This window comes from Martes martes (genome assembly GCF_963455335.1).
Source record: "Martes martes genome assembly, chromosome: 11".
Classification (NCBI taxonomy): domain Eukaryota; kingdom Metazoa; phylum Chordata; class Mammalia; order Carnivora; family Mustelidae; genus Martes; species Martes martes.
This window is the reverse complement of record NC_137899.1, coordinates 93,292,039-93,314,155: the sequence shown is the minus strand read 5'-3', so window position 1 is coordinate 93,314,155 and position 22,117 is coordinate 93,292,039. Positions and strand designations below refer to the sequence as shown.

The 22,117-nt window shown below is 46.6% G+C and overlaps 1 protein-coding gene across 1 annotated transcript in view; it reads left to right on the top strand.

Moving 5' to 3' along the window:
* KIAA1549 overlaps positions 1–22,117 on the top strand; it is a 135,403-nt gene that overhangs the window by 69,101 nt on the left and 44,185 nt on the right. The window contains exons 9-12 of the mRNA XM_080818228.1: positions 3,492–3,669; positions 7,327–7,511; positions 15,486–15,682; positions 17,357–17,472. Coding sequence (XP_080674354.1) covers positions 3,492–3,669; positions 7,327–7,511; positions 15,486–15,682; positions 17,357–17,472 — 676 coding nt within the window. The remainder of the gene's footprint in view (positions 1–3,491; positions 3,670–7,326; positions 7,512–15,485; positions 15,683–17,356; positions 17,473–22,117) is intronic.

Genomic DNA, 22,117 nt, shown 5'->3' with positions numbered 1-22,117 from the left:
GGGCACCTGGGTGGCTCAGTTGGTTGGGTATTGGACTCTTGATTTCGGCTCAGGTCTCGATCTCAAGGTCATGTGTTCAAGTCCCGCATTGGACTCCACACTTGGCATGGAATCTACTTAAAAACACACACACACACACACACACACACACACACACACACACACACACAGGGGCGCCTGTGTGGCTCAGTGGGTTAAGCCTCTGCCTCCAGCTCGGATCATGATCTCAGGGTCCTGGGATCGAGTCCCACATCGGGCTCTCTGCTCAGTGGGGAGCCTGCTTCCCCTCTCTCTCTGCCTACTTGTGATCTCTCTCTCTTTCTCTGTCAAATAAATAAATAAAAATATTTTTAAAAAACCACCCCCCCCACAAACACAACAGATTTTTAATATATTAATTTTATATCCTGTAACTTTACTGAAGGTGGAGTGTTTTGGGGTTTCTATATATAATATCATGTCATCTGCAAATAGTGACAGATTTTACATCTTCCTTTCTGCTTGGGATGCCTTTTATTTCTTTTTCTTGTCTGATTGTACTGGCTAGGATAATACTGTATTGAATAGGAGTGCTGAGAGTGGGCACTCTTATCTTGTTTCTGATTTTATTTATTTATTTCCCTCCCCAAATTTTATTTATTTATTTATTTATTTATTTGACTGAGAGAGGGAGCACAAGCAGGTGGAGTGGGAGAGGGAGAAGCAGGCTTCTTCCTGAGCAGGGAGCCTGACGTGGGGCTCGATCTCAGGGTGCGGGAATCGTGACCTGAGCTGAAGGCAGACGCTTAACGACTGAGCCACCCAGGCACCCCTTGTTTCTGATTATATAGGAAAAACTTTCAGTTTTAGCTCTGGGTTTGTTATATATGGCCTTTCCTATGTGGAGATGTGTTCCTTCCACACTCAGTTTGTTGCTGGTTTATATCTTGAGTGGAAATTGAATTTTGTCAAATACTTTTCCTACATCTGTTTAGGTGATCATTTATTTTTATATTTCATTTATCAATGTGATATATCAAACTTACTGATTGACTTGTTGAACCATCCTTGCATCTCAAGGATGAATTCCACTTGATCATAGTGCATGATTTTTTTTTTTAAGATTTTACTTATTTATTTTAGAGAGAGAGAGAGAATGTGCAAGAGAGAACATGAGTGCAAGTGATGGAAGGAGCAGAGGGAGAGGGAGAGAAAAAGAATCCTCAGCAGATTCTGTGCTGAGCCTGGAGCCTGATGTGGGGCTTGATCTTACAACCCTGAGATCATGACCTGAGCCAAAACCAAGGTTCAGCTGCTTAACCAACTGAGCCACCCAGGAGCCCCATGTTGCATGATCTTTTGAATGTACTCTTGCATTTGGTTTGCTGGTATTTTGTTGAGAATTTTTGCATCCAATTCATAAGAGATATTGCCCTGTAGGGTGTTTTTTTGTTTTTGTTTTTGTTTTTGTTTTTGTTTTTGTAGTATCCTTAGTAGACTTTGGTATCATGATAATATTGGTCTCATAAAATGAGTTTGGGAATGTTCCCTTCTCTTTATTGTTTTGGAAACTTTTGAGAAGGATTAGTATTAATTCTTTGAATGTTTTATAGAATTCGTCAGTGAAACCATCTGGTCCTGGGTTTTTTGGGGGGAAGTTTTTGATTACTGATTCAGCCTTCTTAATTCTTATTGGTCTGTTCACATTTTCTGTTTCTTACTCATTCAGTCTCAGTAGGTTGTGTGTTTCCACGAATTTATCCCATTGCTTCTGGGTTATCCTGTTTGTTGGTGTGTAATTATTTAAAGTATTCTTTTATGATCCTTTGTGTTTCTGTTACCTGTTGTAGTGTCTCCTCTTTCATTTATAACTTTCATTTGAGTCCCCTTTTTTCTTTGTTGGTCTAGCTGAAGATTTATCAATTTTGCTTCTTTTCAAAGAGCCAATGCTTAGTTTTGTTAATTTTTCCTGTTCTTGATTTTATTAATTTGTGCTCTGATCTTTATTATTTTCTCCTTTTTGCTAACCTTGGACTTAGGTTTTTCCTTTTTTTTTTAGGTCCTTGAAGTGTAAAGTTAGTTTTTTGTTTTTTTTAAAAAAGATTTATTTATTTATTTCAGAGAGAGAGAGAGAGAGAGCGAGAGCGCGTGTACTACGAACAGACTAGAGGAGGGAGGGTCAGAGGGTGAGAGAGAATCTCAAGAAGGCTCACTACTGAGTATGGAGCCTGATAAGGGGCTCGATCCCACAACCCTGAGATCATGACCTGAACCGAAATCAAGAGTTGGATGCTTAATTGACTGAGTCTCCCAGATGCCCAAGTTTTTTACTTGAAATCTTTCGTTTTTCTTAATGTATGCATTTATATAAAGCTATAAACTTCCCTCTTATAACTGCTTTTGGTATATCCCATAAACGTTGGTATGTTGTATTTCTGTTTTCATTTGTCTCGATATTTTTTACATTTCCTTTTCAATTTGTTCTTTGGTCTAATGGTATTTTCAGGAGTGTGCTGTTTAATTTCCATGTGTTTGTGAAATATCCAGCTTTCTCCTATTATTGATTGTATTTTCATACTGTTGTGGTCAGAAGAGATCCTTGATATAATTTCTGTTGTCTTGAATTTGTTGAGACTGTTTTGTGGCCTAACATAAGGTATATCCTAGAAAATGTTCCATGTGTGCTTGAGGAGAATGTGTTTTCTGTTGATACTGAACGGAATGTTCCGTAAATGTCTGTTAGGTTCCTTTAGTCTGTAGTGTTGCTCAGATCTGCTGTTTCCTTACTGATTCTCCATCTATGTGATTTATCTATTGTTGAGAGTGGGGCGTTGAAGAATTTATCATCCCGAGAGCAGTGGTTCTCAAGTGGTGATTTTACGCTCCCTGCCAGTGCATCTGGCATGTCTAGTGACATTTTTGGTTGTCACAGCTGGTGAGGGAGGTGTGGCTGTTGGTACTGGCATCTAGTGAGTGGAGGACAGTGATGCTGCTAAATATCCTGCGATACTTGGGATAGCCCCCCGTCGAACCAAAACGGCAGTAGTACCAAGGTTGAGAAGCCGTGCCCTAAAAAAAGAGAAAATGCTAAGATTCAAGGTGAGATTGGGTGGAACCAGGAATAGTTTCTGAGAACCAGGGATGCACGTAGCCCTTACGATTCATGTTGGGAGGACAGCAGCATTCTCCCATGACAGGCTGGACGTGGTCAGTCGCAATTTGAGACTGCGTGGCCTTGGCCAGCTCTGTTCTCTGTGTCCTACTTGCCCATTTGTCTCAGGGACTATTTTGAGCAAGATGAGGCACATTTGTTATTCCGCACAGAGTAACATTCATTGTCCCTCTTCCCACTGAAAGAGCATCGTGGGGATTCTGGGATCCAGAATGGTGTCGCAAGCTCATTATGAGCATTGGAATGAATCCTGAATAACACAGACAAGACTGAGTGCCCTGAGCCGGGGCATCTGGAAATGGGAGCTTCAAAAATGCTAATGGTTTCTGTTATCTTTCAGCTGGTCAACGTGTCAAGGCTGGAGGGAGAAGACAATCCTGTGCAGCTCATCTACTTTGTGGAGGATCAAGACGGAGAGAGACTCAGCGCAGTCAGGTCTTCAGATCTGATTAACAAGATAGATATCCAGAGAGCAGCCATTATCTTGGGTTACCGCATTCAAGGTGCTGTTGCCCAGCGTAAGTATGTGACACATAGACCCCAAGTGCTGTCTGTGCTGTGCTGGCACCAAAAGCCAGATTTGGTTTTTTTTTTCCCTAACAATGAAGTCTGAATTTAAAGCATTCTTGTGTGCATAGAGTAATGTCTTAAACCCTTATTATTTATTATGTGGCACTTGTATAAAACGTCATTTTTAAATTTTTTAATTTTTATTGTATTTTATTATTTTTTTTAAAGATTTTATTTATTTATTTGGCAGAGATCACAAGTAGGCAGAGAGAGAGAGGGGGGAAGCAGGCTCCCTGCTGAGCAAAGAGCCCCATGCGGGGGAGCCCGATGCGGGGCTCGATCCCAGGATGCTGGGATCATGACCTGAGCCGAAGGCAGAGGCCTTAACACACTGAGCCACTCAGGGGCCCCTAAAATGTCATTTTTTAAAAGGATTTTTATGTATTTGAGAGAGAGTGAGTGAGAGAGCATGAGTTGAGGGAGGGGCAGAGGGAGAGGGAGAAGCAGGCTTCCCACTGAGCAGAGAGCCAGAGAGCCCCCCCAAGAGCCCCCTGAGCCCCTCCCCCCTCCAGCCCCTGAGAGTCCCTGAGAGCTCCCCCTCCAAAGCCTGAGGTAGGGCTTCATCCCAGGACCTTGAGATGCCTCACCAACTGAGCCATCCCAGTGCCCCGACATGTCAGTTGTTAAAATTTACTTGCCGAGTCCTTTATTTCAGCTGCTTGTGCTTGTAACCTGCACAACTGTTCTCCTACCCAGCATTTTGTATCCCCAGGGTTAGAGCGAGTTAGCTTAAGTTAACTGTAATAATTTTTCCCCTACTCCTGTACTGTTTCTCTTTTTAAAAAATTTTGTCTTACGTAAAATAACTTGTTTTCTCTGTATTTATTCCGAAATCTTGCCTGTCATATTTTGAAAGTTGGTGGGGACAGTTAGTCACACAGGAAGCTGGGAGGTGCCCTCTGCATTTATTGGCTTCCTGCTGAGTTTTGCAACACAAAGAAGTCCTTGATCCTTCCCCGGTTCAGTGCTGTTTCTCTCCCTCCCCATCCTCGCAGTACTTCACAATTTAGAAAGAGGTATTTTGATATTTCTGTATTATTGTTGGAAGATACTTGGCTCCTGCCCCCGGCAGCGGTTGCTCCCAGTGCCTTATTTTTCAACTCCCAGATTCTGGGCATTTAAAATTAAGAAAACGGAGAGACACAGAAGAGTGTCTTTCTCTAAATGTTCCTTTATGAACCAGACGGCTCTTTTAATGTGGACGCTTTCGCCTGTGAGCCAGAGAGCAGTCCTTGTAGGAGCTCGGCGATATTTGCTCCCAACCGTAAAAGGATAAGTAAGTATTTAGAAGGAATGGAGCATCAGAAAATACGGAAAAGTTCTTTGCAAAGAACACGTAGGCCGCGAAGGCACCTTTATAAAATGACAGCTTCACGGTGATCCTCGGTAACGGAAGGCTCTTTGTGACCTCTGCACTTGTCCCTGGAAACTAAGCAGGGCCAGGGCTCGTGGGCACGCTTTGTCTAATTCACAGATGATGATGCGGAGAGTCTAAGTAAACAGTCCATTGGTGGTCTGTGTATTTTTTTTTTTAATATTTTATTTATTTGAAGAGAGAGCATGAGCAGGGAGAGGGGGGAGAGGAAGAGGCAGACTCCCCGCTGAGAAGAGAGCCAGATGTGGGACTCGATCCCAAGACCCTGGGATCATGACCTGAACCAAAGGCAGCTGCCTAACCAACTGAGCCACTCAGGCGCCCCTGATGGTCTGTGTATTTGAGATATGATTGTATATTAGTGTGTTCTGTTTCAAAGCAGTGAGAAAAAAATAACGAAGCACGTACTTATATGTCTTCATCGAGGACGTCTCTGATTGTAGAAGAGGTGCCCCAGTCCAGCTAAGCCTCTGAAAGAAGATGAGTTACTCTAGGGTGTGGGCCCCTTTGAAGCTCCTTCCCTCTGTTGTTTGCACCTCTCCTCCCTCAGTTTCCTGCTAAAAACCACAGGATAAAGATCGTGGGATTGGAAGCCTCAGCCGGCGTCAGGCTCAGCCCCGGGCAGCTCTAGACCCTGGTAGCCGGGCCTGCTTTGGTCCATCTGTGCCCCTCCCGGGTGTTCCCAGGTCAGAACTAAGAAGAACATCCCGTTGTCACAGCTCCTTGGTTTGATTCTGTCCCTCCCGTATTGTCCGTTGTTTTCATGCAAAATGAGCTACGTGTATAGACGCTCTTCAGGCCAAATTTAAAAATAAGATTAATACGTTGTCCCTTTTTCCATTTCCCGCGTGGTCCCTGCTGTGTAATTTGTGCCTCCTCCATGGCGCTCGAGCTGCAGACTGCTTGCTTGGCTCCCTGGTCTCTCAGAGGCCGGAGCCCACACGTACACCAGCGCCGAGAATCTTTTCTGTTGTTACATCTTTGAGCAGAAACATTTTGATTCCATGGCAGGTGCTAACCCATCATGGAATATGGAAAGAGCATAAAACTTAGCCCCTGCCCCTGGAGACTGAACTGTATTTGAAAAGAGAAGACTCAGAGTCACGACCGTATTAATGAGTAAAGTGCACTGGATCGAGATGACAACATTTATGTAATAAAATGCACTTTAAAATACTAAGATACAGGGCTGTCTGGGTGGCTCAGTCAGTTAAGCATCTGCCTTCAGCTCAGGTCGGGATCTCCAGGTCCTGGAATTGAGTCCAGCATCTGGCTTCCTGCTCAGCAGGAGTCTGCTTCTCTCTCTGCCTCTGCCCCTCCCTTACTACTTGGTCTCTCTCTTTCTTTCTCAAATAAATAAAATCTTTGGAAAAAGAAAATAGTAAGGTACCATTTATAAGGCAAAGGCCCCCGGGACAAAACAACTTAGGGAAGGAGGAAACTCGCTTTCTCACGGAGCAGTTTTTATGAAGTGATGATAACGGGTGAGAAGGTTGGGCAGAGGGGAGGAGGACATTTTGGTAATTGGAACCTGAGCTTTAAGACGAGCTGAGTCCTTTGAGAGGATGAGCACACAGAATGAAGAAGACGAGGGCCCAGGACCAGGAGGGGAGGTTAAGGAAAGGAGCTGGTAAAGGAGAGGAAGGCAGAGCACTTGAAGCATGTTCCTGCAAGGCCGTGGGAGCTGGGAGGCTGTGGCAGTGATTGGGGTTGGGGCTGGGGGGGAGGTGTTCAGGAGGGTGGGGAGGGGCAGACTCTGAGTAAGTAAGTTGGAGGTCATATAACGCTTAAACTGACACCTGGTGCCTTAAATCTTGTTTCAGGAATTTAGAGAGATACACAGATGAAGAAATTAAGGCAGCGTTCGTAGACCGTTTATGGGGATTTCTGATTTTTAGTATGGAAATGTTCCTGCAGTGAGATTAGGGTAGAGCCAGTGGGGTACCCGGGAGTCAGGAGACCTGGAATTAACCTAGCTCTGCCATTGGATGAGCCGTGCTCCTTTAGACCTGTCCGTATGTCACCATGGTCCCTCGGGCATTGAGGATGTAATCTTCTAGGCACTGTTTCTGGCCATCAGGAGATCGCAGAGTCTAACCATTTGCCTCGACCTGAAATGACAAGGAGCTTCCAGGTTTCTGGTAGAAGAAGCCACGTTCCCTGCACAGATGGACTGTCAGGGAAATGAGTGCAGAGCAATTAGCGAACAGCCTGTCTTCTCTCCCTGCAGCCTTGGACAGAGTGAAGAGGCCGTCCCCCGAGTCCCAGAGCAGCAACCTCTGGGTCATTGTCGGCGTGGTCATTCCAGTGCTGGTGGTCATGGTGATTGTCATCATCCTGTACTGGAAACTCTGCCGCACGGACAAGCTGGACTTCCAGCCCGACACGGTGGCCAGCATCCAGCAGCGCCAGAAGGTGAGAGGGTGAGCCCCAGCCTGCATGCAGGCGGTCTTATGGGCTGGGGTAGGCAGAGCTCAGGCTCTTGATGCTCAGCGATGGGACAGAAAGCTGATAGGGACAGTTTTTTGGCTTTAGTGGTGGTATCTCTTTGCCTCACATTTGCTTACTGGAACCACGATTCTTCTGTAGTCTTAATTATAGGCCGAGAAGATGAAGCCGTATCAAGGCTTAGCCATGTCATGAGTGCTGAGTTCTCCTGTAATTTTATTTACGAAATGATTAATTCAAAGATCACATCCATTTTTGTATGAATTCTGATCTATATTCACCCTGGATATTTTCAAAGAACAGGAGCCAAGGGAGGTTTTCTCAGATCTGTGTGTCTCTTTCGTACACGGTTCCACTGGACGGCTCCTTTAGTTTCCGTCCACCATATCGGAAAGCCACTGTGCGCCTTGATCGAGACCAATTAATCAGTAGAGAAATGATACTATACTCCTTAAATATTTTAATTTAAATATATGAGTGGGTCTGTATTCACCAGTCTTTTGATGTACCCTGAGTCTTTTTTCTTTTTTTTTTTTTAAGATTTTATTTATTTGTTTGACACAGAGAGAGAGACAGCGAGAGAGGGAATATAAGCAGGGGGAGTGGGAGAAGGAGAAGCAGACTCCCCACTATGCAGGGAGCCCGATGCAGGGCTCGATCCCAGAACCCTTGGATCATGACCTGATCTGAAGGCAGACACTTAATGACTAAGCCACCCAGGTGCCCCTGAGTCTTTTTTTTTTTTTTTAACATTTTATTTTTTGGACTGTTGGTTTACTCAGGGGATTTTGTTTGGTTTTTCTTGTAAGAAACAGGACACCTAGGGGTACCTGGGTGGCTCCGTCCATTAAGTGTCCGACTTGATTTAGGCTCAGGTCATGATCTCAGGGTCGTGAGACTGAGTCCTACATCAGGGATACCAACATCGGGCTCTGTCCCACACCCGAGATAACCAACGGAGCCTACTTATGATTCTCTCTCTCCCTCTCAAAAACAAAAATTAAAATTAAAAAAATTAAAAAATAACACCAAAATGCACCAGCTGCAGTTTCCAGTGTGGGTTTCTTTGGAGAAGAGCGAGTAACCTGAGTGTAAAATTCCCTGGTTTTTTTTTTTTCTCCCCGATCCCACTCCAACTCTGTAATCTTCTAGAGCTCATTCACTTACACCTAATTTGACAGCAGTGTGTTTTTAAACATCTTTTTCATGTCGTACCAAAGCATCCCATTTAGTTTTCATAATACTAGCAGTTCTCACTTTTATGTTTCAATGATTTCTGCAATCTTGAACTGTCACATACCAGCTTCAGAGCAAACACATTAAGTTTTGGTAAGAATCGAGTTTTGGTTGATCTGGTGTGAGCGGAAGAAACCTGACAAACCTTGGAGGAGAGCGCAGTAGCCGTCCACCTCTAGTGTATCAGGGGACGGGCCGTTAGCAAGGGGATGGAAAGTGGTAATCTGTCCACTGTGTGTGTGAATGTGCACCCTCCGTGGGTCTCACATGTTTAGAGGAACGTACTTGACTCTGGAACTTTGATAAGAAGAAGCAAGGAAGAGAGAGAAGAACAAGAAATAAAGGGTTGTCTGTTAACTTTTTAGATTTATTCTGTCTGGGTCTAAAAAATTCTGCCCATTAAAAAAGGTACACCTGCTGCATAAAAAAAAATAAGCATTCTGAATTTATTGTATTTTGTAAAAGTAAATGAAGAGTATTCCTTTTCTTAGGAATTCGGTAAAAATGCAAAATCGTGACTAAATTGGGAGTGGATGGTTATCAACTGTATTGGAAGCATTTTGTACATTAACATTATATTTATTACCTATCTCCATTTATTATTTACAGAGTGTGCTAAGATTGTTTTGTTCTTAGACTAGATAGTGCCGTGGAAAACCCTGGGAAAAGTGATGGAGGTACTAAATCATTCATCGTGTGAATTTCATTTTAATGAGATCAACAGTGAGTTTGGAAATGTTTTTGCTCTGGTGAAAGAGTGTGGTTGCAGAGAGCGATGCCCAGTGTAGATGGTTATGTATTCAGGTCTTTCATGTTCCAAGTTCCCTAACGTAAACACTCCCTGGGAAAGCCCATCTATCATCTGTTACTTCATGCAAATGTCAGAGGACAGCATCCCTTGAGTTCAAAACAAGATACTCCCCAAGTTTTCTCCTTCTCTCACTTTTACTGATGAAATATCTTCATGCACCAGATGTTGCTGTAAATCAGATGGACAGAGGGGCGCCTGGGTGGCTCATTCGTTAACTGTCTGCCTTCGACTCAGGCCATGATCCCAGAGCCCTGGGATCAAGCCCCACATTGGGTTCCCTGCTCGGCGGGAAGCCTGCTTCTCTCTCTCCCACTCACCTTGCTTGTGTTCCCTCTCTTGCTGTCTCTCTCTCTCTCTCTCTCTCAAATAAATAAATAAAATCCTTTAAAAAGAAATCAGGTGGACAGAGTTTCAAATAGGACTCCAGCCCTGGGGTTGCTCTTGCTTTGCGTGTGCTGGAGGATCTGTGCATGTGTCTTTACAACATATTTGCCAGAAGGTTTTCTGTGTGGCAGAGTCCCTGGGGAGTCAGCGTCTCCTGACCTGGGTGGGGGGCCTAACCTCCGTGACATTTCTGAAGGGTGGTCCTTGCTTGGCTGGCACAGGAAACTACTGTATAGATTCTGCCGTGTGTTTGTAATGGGAAGAGGATGATCTCCGTTTCGTTGAGAATCAGATCTCTCCTTCACTAGTGTTTCTTCTAAGATTTACCTGGCAGTAGTGAAGGGCCTCGATCTAGCCCATCCCTCGGGACGATTTGAAAAGGTGCTGGTTTCCCGTGGGACTGCAAGACTTCTTTTTCCTTCTGGTCCGGCTCTCTGTTGTCTCCGTGTTCTGCTCACCCTGCCCCCTTGCTGCTGCCTTCCTGCTCCTCTCCCAGATCCTTGAGCTCAGTAATCCCAGAGCTACCAACATCGCAGACAATACACGTGCCCACCAAAAAACCCACACCCCCTGCCCCCTGTAATGAGCAGGAAACCTCTTCAGATCGGCTGGGAGTGGATTAGTTTGATCATATGATAAGAGGGAGAAGCCATTCTGTCACATTTTGAGACAGGGTCCTTTTTTATTTCCAATCATTAAAAAAACAAATCTAACCCTTATCTTTCAACTGGAGTCTCTTTAAAGTCATCACTGTTTACTGGTCTCAGGAAAACAGAAGCTTGGACCCACCTCACCCTGTTGAGGTTCTATTTGAAGAGATGAGTGGCATTGGCTAGATGCTGCTGGTCCTGTAACACTTGTTCCTTCCGATGGGGACAGTCCGCTCTCTGTGATTGGCGTGGGACCGTGGTTCCTGACCGGTGGGCACTGCGGGCAGCCACACGGAGCTGTCTTAGTCACTGCCTTTCGGTTCACCAAACAGGGAGCATTTGCTCTGAGCCAAGCGGGGCCAGGCTGGTTGCAAGCCCAGGTGGCATGCCGTCCCTGGTTCGAGGGCTTCCGGAAGGAGAAGGACACACAGCAGTGGAAGTCTGTCTAGGCTATCTTGGAAGCAGGGAGGAGGGGCAGACCCCGTCCCCCAACCGCCCCGCCGTTGGGTGGGGAGCTGCCTCTGCCTCCTGGAAAGAGGCAGTGCTGGGGCTGGAGCTCAGAAGCAGAGATGAAGCCAGGTGAAAGCCGGCCCAGGTGGAGGGGATGGCCCCTATGTCGGGCATGATGGAGCAAACGTCTGGAAGGGCACAGCCAAAACTGAGGTGACAGGAGGCAAGAGCCAGGCTGGGAGGAGCTGTCGGACACATCAGCGGTGGGTAGCGGTGCTGTAGGTAGTGGGGAGCCACGGAAGGATTTTCAGCAGGGAGAGCAGCTTGAACACATTTATGTCCGAATGACCGCTTCGGGAGGCCGTGTGGACGCTGACCGAAGAGAGAGGCTCCACGGGCGTTTCTCCCCGTCTCAGCCAAATTCATCTCGTCCCCCGTGGCCGGGTTGCCCTTCGAGTCTCTGCAGGGACCCCGTGGCACCTAATCCGTGGAGAGTTCAGTTCACCGGCGGTCCCTTGGCTGCGATCCGCTGCAGCCCCGGGGGGCGGCAGAGTCTTGGGGTTCTGCAGGGTGACCGAGGCCCCACGGCACAGCAGACACAGGCATAACGACACCGTGCCCCCGCCTTCCGCATGGAAGCAGTGCGGCGACTGTGGAGGCGGCCACGGATCTCATCCCTCCAGTAAGAAAGGGGAAGACGATGCCGCCGTCTTTGAGACGGCAGAGTTTTCCTCGGGCGCGTCTGAGGTCTGCTCTGTGACTTCTGTTGTCATCTTAACTGCTCCTTCCCAGGGCCTCCGGCTCCCCAGAGGGCTGGAGACTCGCTCCGTCTTGTTCCGTCCGGGTTGTAGTATGTTCACGGCTCACGTGCTTTAAAATTCGTCAGGCGTCTCCCCTGTTCTTCGGCTGACCGGCTTTACCCGCCCGCTCGGACTTGTCGGCGGGGGTGTTATTCCAGTGGGGCACGGACAGTGGGGCTGTCCCCTCTGTGACATATTAGAGAAGGAACAAAAGAGCCTCCTTTCCTCAGAAATAAGGGGTCCTAATGGAAATATCGAAGGCACTAATTAATTGTGGCTCTTCTTCTATAAAATACTGATTGAGGCTTATTCTGCATGTGGTGGCTGGGGACACAATACAGCCAGACTTAATACTAGATTTTTTTTTTTTTTTAAAGAAATGGAAAAACTAGAAAAAGCATTCTGGAAAGTAAGGATGAAACAAAAGGAGCTAATTCCATGAGAGGGCAAGGTTTTCTCTAATTTCTTCCTTCTAGGTGTTCTAAGATAGCTTTTGTTTTGTGCAGAAGCACAGAGTAGTCGCCAGATTCCTATTGTCGTAGAAGGTGGAGACTCACCACCCTACTGGTGAGAACTGCAAGGATCTAATGGAGATATTTGACGATGTTCGTGGGAACCAACAGTAAACCCACAGGGCTTCGATGGCCATGTGTTTTATTGATGACATATACCCTTCTTCATGGCTCCCCACAAGAGCCAACAAGTTTGAAGCTTCAGTTGACTTTTAAAAATTCACTTAGTCATCCAATATTTACAGACTTGGTCTACCGTGTGTCACACCCTGTTGCTGAATTATAAAATTTTGTATCTAATGTCATAGCTTTTATCCGATAGCTGAGAATGCGTAGGTATTTATATGAACTGCCAACAGCAATAATAATGAAGCATTTGACACATACATACCGTTGTTTCTTGCACGAACCCTGGCGCGTTTGTCAGGGTAGAACAGTTGTATTAACTCCTAGGCTTCGGGTAAGCTGACTGCACACAGGTAGAGCTGTTTCATTTTTCCCTCATTCACTTGGAGAACTCTGCTTGGAGGAGGCGATCTGTGGCTCCTCCTTCAATTTTGGTAAAGCATACCATCTTCCTTGCAACACTGATTGGCTCTTGGTCATTGGAGGCATTTAGTTTCTTGCTGGGAAATAGACTAAAAAAGATTATACCACATTTTATTAAATGGCGTTGATGGTGTTGGCTCGGCGACCGTTGATTATGCTTGTGATTCTTTCGTTCAGGGGCCGCTAGTTTAGGGAGCTGCCATAAGGTACGGCTGGGTAAAGGCTCCCTGTGGGTGAGGGGGTGTCTCTCTCCTGTAAAGCAGGAGAAGGACCCTTAGAATGGGAGGCAGGAGAGGGGAACGCTATGCCCAGACTACAGGCACACTCTCGGGAAAATCACTGGTGATGGCGAAGAGCGTACACAGAGCTTGTCCATCTGGACGTTGACGGTCTCAAAGTGGCTGCATGCCCCTAGGAAGAGGAACACCCCCAGGGATTCAGGGAGCCCCGCTGAAGGTCACAGTCTTCTGGAGGAGGAGATCGACTTATCCTGAGTGGTTGGAGGGGAGGGGGAACCAGAGGGCGGCAGGTTTGGGTTCATATTCCTGAAAGAGTGTTCCTGAGCCAAGGACTGTGGTGGAGTCTCTTGGCCTTGTCACATGACATCATTAATTTAGAAAATACAGCCACAGGGTCTTTACCTTTTGTTTCCAAGCCACATCTTTGTAAACCACACTTCTAGTAAGTTTTGTCCCCCTCTGCTGGCAGAAGTCATCATTGCAGACTCCTTCCCTTCACTGATCGTAGACTTGTGGTGCTTAAAAGACTTTCGAGGTCACCAACAGAAGCCCCTGGTGCTGTCACTGATTTGGCATAAAATTAACACAGATATGGCAAAACGTTTTGCTTCTACATAACACATTGTCTACAATAACTCCTTAGGTTGGTTTGGCCTTTGTCTTTGGCAGATGGACTGTCTCTAGGGGTGGAATGCAGCTTGGCTAAGGGCTTTGGTTGTGCTGTGGCCTTCTTTCTAAGGAGGCCCTTGGGACAATTCCTGAAATGCAGTTTAGTTTCCTCTGCCTGCAAGCTCAAATTAATGACACATGATCCCCTCCCCCCCCGCCACACTTTTAGTGTTGCACAAAGGGTGCCTCACCTTTGTTGCCCACAGTTCTCTGTACTTTTAAAAAAGCACCTTTCCTGTGTTCGTGCAGGAAGCTGGAAGCCGAAATCTGGGCTTTGTGGTGACGGGGTTCTGGGTTGTGGGTTTGGTGTACCTCTGGTGTATCTCAGGTAGGACTTCTGCATCCCCCAGTGCGAGAGGTGGGCTTTTTTGAAGACCCCTCTCTCGTTCCTCCTTGTGCCCGCAGTACTTCTGTTGGCCACTGGTTTCTAGAAATCCTCTCTCCTCTTGCCTTCTGTTACATTGAACTTTACAAATTCTTTTCTTCGAGGTTATCTATTTTTTCCTTGCCTCCTTTTCCTCCTTTGAGCCCCAAACTATTAGATGTTCCCCAACATTTTATCCACAGACTCTGTTTTCATCTTGAAAAATCTGAGGAAAAAAAAAAAAAGAAAAGTCTCAGGTCCCCTACCTGTCCTCTTCTATACAGATTCTCTCAAAGTCCTGTCTCCAGCCCGAAATTTCCCACAAGCTATTGTCCTCCGTGTCCAGCTACACGGGGCTACTCTCCTTTGGAGCTTTTTCTGCCATCTTCAACTAAGCGTGTCTAAAGTGAAACCCGTCTTTTTATCTCCTCAGGTTACCGTCCTTTCATGATGAATGTCCCTTCCCCTGCTCAGGATGCCTGCCTGGAAGTCATTCAAGTCATCACTGGCTGCTTTCCCTCCTTTGCCTCTTGTGTCTATTTTTGGCTTCCAGATCCTTCAGCCCGGTCTCTAGATCTATTCACTCCTTCCCGTTTCCATTGCTAGGGTTTGGGGCTCAAGCTTTTGTCATTTCTTGCGTGGGTATCGTTGGCCCTCCGACAGCCCTTTGTGTCCTGTCTGCTTGGATTTTAGAAATCTGCCTCTTCAGAAATACTTTGTGGTTTTCTGCTCTAGAAACTGGCATTTGGTGTTGGTCTCCCTTCTCCCCCTCCCCACATTCTGACCCTTCTAGGGCAGCTGACGGAATGTCTTCCCAGCCCGGAAGTGTTCTCTGGTCATGATCTAGAACATTCTCTGTGTAGCTGCCCCTTTTCATTTCCAAGTTCTACCTGTCCTGTGAGTCCTGGCTCAAGTCTCCATTTCTCTATAAAGAATATCTCACTCGTGCCACTCCCTCTGGAACCGCATAGCGTGTGATCGCGCTACTGTGACAGTGGGTCAGGTATCGTCTTGTGATACGATTTGTATTATGGTCTAGCTGTTTGATCCTGTACTCTTCTTTAATCTTTCGCCAGGGTCTGTCTTTTCTGCAAACCCTACGTGTGAACAGCACTGTGCACACAGTTAATGATTTAGCGATGCTCGGTGAATTAGAATGCTGGGCTGGCAGGCACGATCTCGGGTCAGAAGTCAGCACTCAGCCGTCTTGCCAGCTCTCACAGTCCTCAGATTTCAGATTGACTGTCTTCGCTTGTGTGTGTATGTGTGTGTTTTAGTTGCAGATCCCTAGCGTGAAGGGCTTTGACTTTGCTAAGCAGCATCTGGGTCAGCACAATAAAGACGACATCCTGATGATTCACGAACCAGCACCACTGCCCGGACCTGTGAAGGACCACACCACGCCCTCTGAGAACGGAGATGTGCCAAGCCCCAAGGCCAAGATCCCTTCCAAGAACGTCCGTCACAGAGGAAGGTTCTTATCGGGCTTTCTCTCTTGTTCCCTGTCGCAGAGCATGTTTCCCTCCTCAGTTTTATCAGTTTCCAGTTTCCCAAGAGCTGATGGTGAGTATTCCCTGGGTCTGCAGCCCAGGAGACGGGCAGCAGCTTGCCCAAGGTCCACGAACCGGAGGGTTCTTGATCCACACCAGGGGACCACCAGAGGCGGCCAGATGCTTTGGTGGTGTGCCCCCCTTCACCTCCATACTTGATTAGCTCTTGCCTAGCCTGGTGGGTATATTCTGGGGTGATCATCCTGGGCCCTCTGGAGATGGTATCAGAAGAAATGTCTAAAAAGTGCACGACACATCATACGCACTCAGCCAGTGGTGGCTTTGCCTTTGCTGCTGTGCCAGCGGCTGGCTCTGCCTTCGTTGCTTTGTCTGCGGGGGACTTTCATCAGATCCTTTTTTCTTTGCTTGCTTTCCCTCTGGCTGCCTGTGTTGTCACCCTCGTTAGCATGTTTCCATGGACTCGGCACCGCCTCCTCCCTGCCCAGCTCCCCATCCCCAGTGTCTTTCCATTCCTCCTATCAAAGGGAAGCAGGCGGAGGCTTGCATGTTAACATGCCACCTGGAAGTCCCCCATCACCCTCTGATCCTAGGAGAAGGGCCGTAGCTGGGTGAAAGTTCGGAGTCAGGTTTTATGCAGCTGCCTTCAGATCTCAGCACAATCACACTAGGGTATGAAAGCCTCAAATTATCAGCCTGTCTTTGAGCTTTGAACTCCAAATCTTGATTTCCTGCGAAGAGGGAAGAAATGTGTGATCATACCAACATTTGAAACGCTGTCACAATTTCTGACTTCCCAGAAAACCTACCCCGGGGGGTTCTGGCCTAGTTTTTACAATTTTAAAATTACACCACGATCTTTACAAAAGAAAATGAATTATGTAGAGAGATGTTATTTGCTTAATCATCTTGCTGGCTAAGAATAAATCAAATCATTAAAGACTGTTGAATATGTTAGTATAATTTTGCCAGGTTTTTTTTTTTTTTCCCTCTTCCCTTGGTCATCTCATCCTAAACGTTTAGATGCAACATTTCAGTGGTCTGCATGGCTGATGTAGGACTTTAGCATCCCTCAGGGGCACAGAGAGAGGGGTGCTAACTGGTTTAGGACTTTGATTAGCCTCATGCAAGCTGGTTCTGTGTCACCCTTGCTTTTGATAGGCAGAATCAAAGCTCAGGGGAGATCGTTGCCCTTGTGTTGTAAGTACGGGCTTCTCTCAGAGCTGTGGGGTTCTGTGGGGTTGATGATAGGACCATCCTGGGTTCTTTGGGATTCTGCAGTCCCCACTGACCTGGAACCAGGCCTGAATACAGATCTTATGGTATAATCTGTGCCAGACTCAGACTGCCAGGCCAGAGCCCTGGTTACTGAGGGAGCCTACCTTTAGCTTCCTAACATTTGTTGGAATGCCGCCGGCTGAGCCCTAGAAGCCATGTGATACTGTCTTCAGGAGGGGACCATGTACTATCGACGTGTTCCTTGAAGATGGTTTTTGGGAACTGTCTCGTTTCTGTCTGTTTTGGCCAGAAGCCTGACTTTCACATCTAAAGTAATGGGACCTCTCCCCATCCCCCACCCTGTCCCCCCAGGCCTCTTCTTTCTTTTTTCCCTAATGTTTGCATTTGTTTTGTGACTGCAGAGTTTCTCCCTCGGATGCTGACTCTACCGTAAGTGAGGAGTCCGGCGAGAGGGACGCGGGAGACAAGACGCCGGGAGCAGTGAACGATGTCCAGTCCCACAGAGCTCCACAGAGCGGTCGGTGACTCTTCCTATTCTCCGTGTTAAACGTAGTGATTATGAAATTCCAAGAGGATCCGGTTTTATGCTACTTCAAATGCTAGACACTAAAAAAGAAAAGTCTGCAGGGGAATAGTCATCATCCATATGGTGAATTTCTCCGTATCGAGTATCACTGCCTAATGTTGTACTGGTGTCTGGATGGGGGCGGGACACCGTGCTAGAGGTTAGGGGATCGCTCAAGTGTGTTTTGAGGTTAATAGCTATGTTCCATTCTAGTTTAGAGACCTGATGGTTTTCCTCCCTGAAGAACAGGAGGAATCAAATGAAAACCAGAGTCTCAAAAACTACCTCCAGCATTTAGGGACCTTCTTACGATCCAGTTCTGGATTCCTTCTTATGATCCAGTTCTGGATTTTTCTCAGCTGTCACTGCCGGAAGGTCCTTTATTTATCATGGGTCCAAATGCATTCTGTTTGGCCCTGTTACTAGAGCCTTCCTCCCGCAGGTAGTTCCGTGTGATCGAACAGTGTAGCGCATTTGTGTCTGTAGTCTGTGGCTTGTTAGGTCTGGAATGAACTTCATGTGCATCCCAAAGGACTGTACCGTAGACCTCACTCACGCTCTGTGGTCAGACTAGGCCCACAGGTTCTAACTAGACTTAGGGGCATTTTTTGGTGTGATGGCGAGGTAGTTTGGTTTTAGTTTCACAGATTCTGTTAAATGAGTGTGTGAGTATAGCTCTTACATTTGCTGGAGTTTAATTTATATCTCAGGACTGTTTTAGTAATGCAGAGAAGAATGGGGTGCCTCAGATATCATTTTTAATGCTAATTTTTATACTTAAACATTTGTCATCACAAATTTCTTGGTTTGAAAATGCAATACAGAACGAGCCATATTCTGTCAATGAACAGATTCTAGCTGGAAGCCAGAGGGCCTGATCTGTCACTGTCATGCGTGTAACCTTGTGAGTCCCTCAGCCTTTGGGGCCTCTGTGGGACTAAACTAGCTCATTTTTGAAATTCCTTCCAGCTCCTTCTTGATGTTAAAGAAAACCCCCTTAGAATAAGAAAAGAGTTGGGGCACCTGGGTGGCTCAGTGGGTTAAAACCTCTGCCTTCGGCTCAGGTCATGATCCCAGGGTCCTGGGATCGAGCCCCACATCAGGCTCTCTGCTCTGCGGGGAGCCTGCTTCCCCCTCTCTCTCTGCCTTCCTCTCTGCCTCCTTGTGATCTCTCTGTCAAAATAAAAATAAATTAAAAAAAAAAAAGAATAAGGAAAGAGTTTTTTTTCTTTGGATTCAGTTTCGCAGAATCTTAGAAGTTGTCTAGCACGTGAAGACAAGTGCTCTGTTTCAGATGGACAGGACTAAAATCTAATTTTGATCCCAGGAAGGAAATATTTGAGGGGGAAAAAAAAAAAAAAGAATCTGCTCTGAAGTTTCTCCGTTTCTGTTAATTGCTTATCTGAGAAAATATGACATTTTGTTCCTACATTTAACTCCCGACAGCTTTGGTGTATTCTGCGTGGGTAACAACAATCAAAAGTCACCATCCTCGTATATTCAAAATCCAGGTAGTGAGCACGTCAGGTGTGGGGCTGAGTTGCCTGTGGAAGGAGGCAAGTGCCTTCGATGTGTTCATGAGTTCTAGAAGCTTAGCTGCTGCTCTTACGATTTGGAGAGACACCACGGTCTGCACGTTATTTTCGTGTTTTAGAAAGATGATTTCCTCACTGTAAATATCAATTCACTTTATTTCTGTAAAGCTGCCGTGAAGGCATTTTACTGCTCGCATAGAACTTAATTAAATACCCTAGAGAAAAGATTGCGAGTTTCTAATCCTGGCTTTTGAACTGTTTTGTGATCATGTAAAAGTCTTTCTTCCGTGGTAAGTCAGTTGCTTGAGAACCATTCGGGTCCCTCCTCCATGTGGCCCTGGGGCCAGCGTCCCCTCTCATCACAGCAGGTGGCGTGGCCACTGGGTGCCTTCCCACTCCTTGGCCAGGCTTTAGATGGATGTCACAAGTCATCTGACCTTTCCAGGACCCACATGGCAGCGATCGCTGAGAAAAGAGCATGGTTTTGGTTTTGGTCCATTAGAGGTCGTGCTCGATTCCCTTCCCAGCTGGCTGGCTGTGGAAGGCAGCTGGACCGTGATGCACACATGACTGTCCATGGATGGACCTTTATGAGGTTACTGACTCAGATGCCACTGGGTCAGTTATCATGGTTTTAGACTAAGTCACAGCATTACCAGGGGTTCCCTTTAGCAGAGCTGTGGAGAGCGAGATGAGATAGGGAGGTGACGCTCCTTCTTTGAGTGAAGGCAGTGGCATTCACAGTGTTACCGTGCCCCCACGGTGGTGTCCTTGTGTAATGCCGCATCCCCCTACTTCTGTCAGCAGGAAGCCACCCAGTAGGTAAGGACTGTGAAACTCGTGTGTGCAAGGGTGTGATTTTGAAGTAGTTGGAATTTCATTAATAAGACTTGCACAAATTCCGAATTCTAGAATGGGATTCTTAGTTGGAGCTGAGCGGACATCCACTGTGGCACGTGTGAAAGAGTGGGCAAGGCAGGAATGCCGGGTCCGCTGAGCGTCCAACTCTTGGTTTCGGCTCAGGTCGTGATCTCAGGGTCCTAGGATCGAGCCCCGAGTCAGGCTGTGTGCTCGGCAGGGGAGTCTGCCTGAGGATTCTCTCCGTCTGCCCCCTCCTGCTCGCTTGCCCTCTCTCTCTCAAATAAATAAATCTTAAAAAAAAAAAAAGGTTTTGCAACGCAAATTCATAGTTTTAGAGAGATTGCACAGCAACTGTTTTGAGTGTCACATCAGAGTTTTCCAGGTAATTGTGGAGCGCTTATTTATGAAATGAGCTGAGGTCATAAATTAGAATTCTTTGTCTCTTTGGGGTAACATTGTATAAACTTAGCTGAGGTGACTGGTCGTGTAGTCCTGTGTTCAGCAGATGTGCGCTCTGGGCCTGCGGTCCAAGGTGCTGGGACAGGACGGAGCGGGAGGGAGAGATGGGATCCCTGCCTCACCGGATAGTGACCAGGGGGCCCCAGGCCTTGGTGACAATGCCCTCTGGCTGTTCACCCACAGATAATGAAGTTCGTATTTCTGGAAGTGTCCCATTGCTTCAGCATTTTATTTATTTATTTTTAAAATTTATTTTTTTAAAAGATTTTATTTATTCATTTGACAGACAGAGATCACAAGTAGACAGGCAGAGAGAGAGAGAGAGAGAGAGAGAAGCAGGCTCCCTGCTGAGCAGAGAGCCCGATGTGGGGCCCGATCCCAGGACCCTGAGATCATGACCTGAGCCGAAGGAAGAGGTTTTAACCCACTGAGCCACCTAACCGCCCCTTGGTTCAGCATTTTAGCAGCGGATACTGCCCTTCCCTCTGTCACTCTGCTCCGTTGGCGTTATCCCATCCTCTGATTTCTATCATTACGATTTTGTTTTCTAATATTTGAATAGAAATGGGTTTTAATCCAATGTCTAAACTTAACCTTAAGGCAGATTGACACCCATGAGTCTGTGTCTCTGGTTGTACTTGCCATTGGTTATTGTTGTCCAGGTGTTTTTTTTTTTTTTTTTTTAAGTACACAGTACATGGCAAACAATAAAAATAACCCAGTTAGAAAATATATGTATTAGAAAGGCTGGGTTCTTTTTTTTTTTTTTTTAATTATTTATTTATTTATTTATTTGAGAGAGAGAGAGAGATGACAAGTAGGCAGAGAGGCAGGCAGAGAGAGAGGGGGGAAGCAGGCTCCCCGCCGAGCAGAGAGCCCGATGCGGGGCTCGATTCCAGGACCCCGAGATCATGACCCGGGCCGAAGGCAGAGGCCTAACCCACTGAGCCACCCAGGCGCCCTAGAAAGGCTGGGTTCTGAGCAGTATGGAAGCTCGACGATTTTCTGGGCTTCTCGTGTGTCTCTGGTTGCAATGGTGAATTCTAAAGCGACGAGCCATGAGCACGACTGGGGGCTGGAACAGGGCCCAGACAGGAGCTGGTCCCAGGCCTGCAGCTCGCAGGTACCCAGGCAGGCAGACAGCGCTGGGGAGCGGGGTGCATTCTTCCTTTGTCATCTATGTGTCCTGGTCTTTTCACCCTCTTGGAGGAAAGCAGTCTCACCTTTAAGTGTCAGTAGCTTAATGGGCCCCCCTTTGTGACATTTGCTGCTACCTTGTAAGTTTTCTTATAAGTTTCGGTTAGCCAAGCTAGACTATGTGGAGAAGCTAATTACCTCCTTTTAGGCATCCTGCCTGTAATTTGAGTAGCAGCCACCAGATGAATGGTGGTGCCCAGCTGTGCTTGTGTTGCACAGATAGGCTCCCTCCCTGCCCAGGGCAGGGAAAGAAAGCCCCAGAATAGCCTGAATCGAGACAACTCTGCCTCCTCCCTACCAGAGGCGTCATTCATTCACAGTTGCAACAACCATTTCTAATCCTGTGGGGTAACGAATGAATGTAATTCACACGGAGAGGAAGTACAAAGACTTACATACCACTGATGTGCGTGCATTCCGTATGTCATATAGCTGCTAATATTTCCTACTGTTTGGTTCAAATCTGTCCTGTTTAATTATCTTTTTAAGAGTTTATTTATTTATTTGAGAGAGACAGACAGAGATAGCGTGAGAGAGCACTAGCT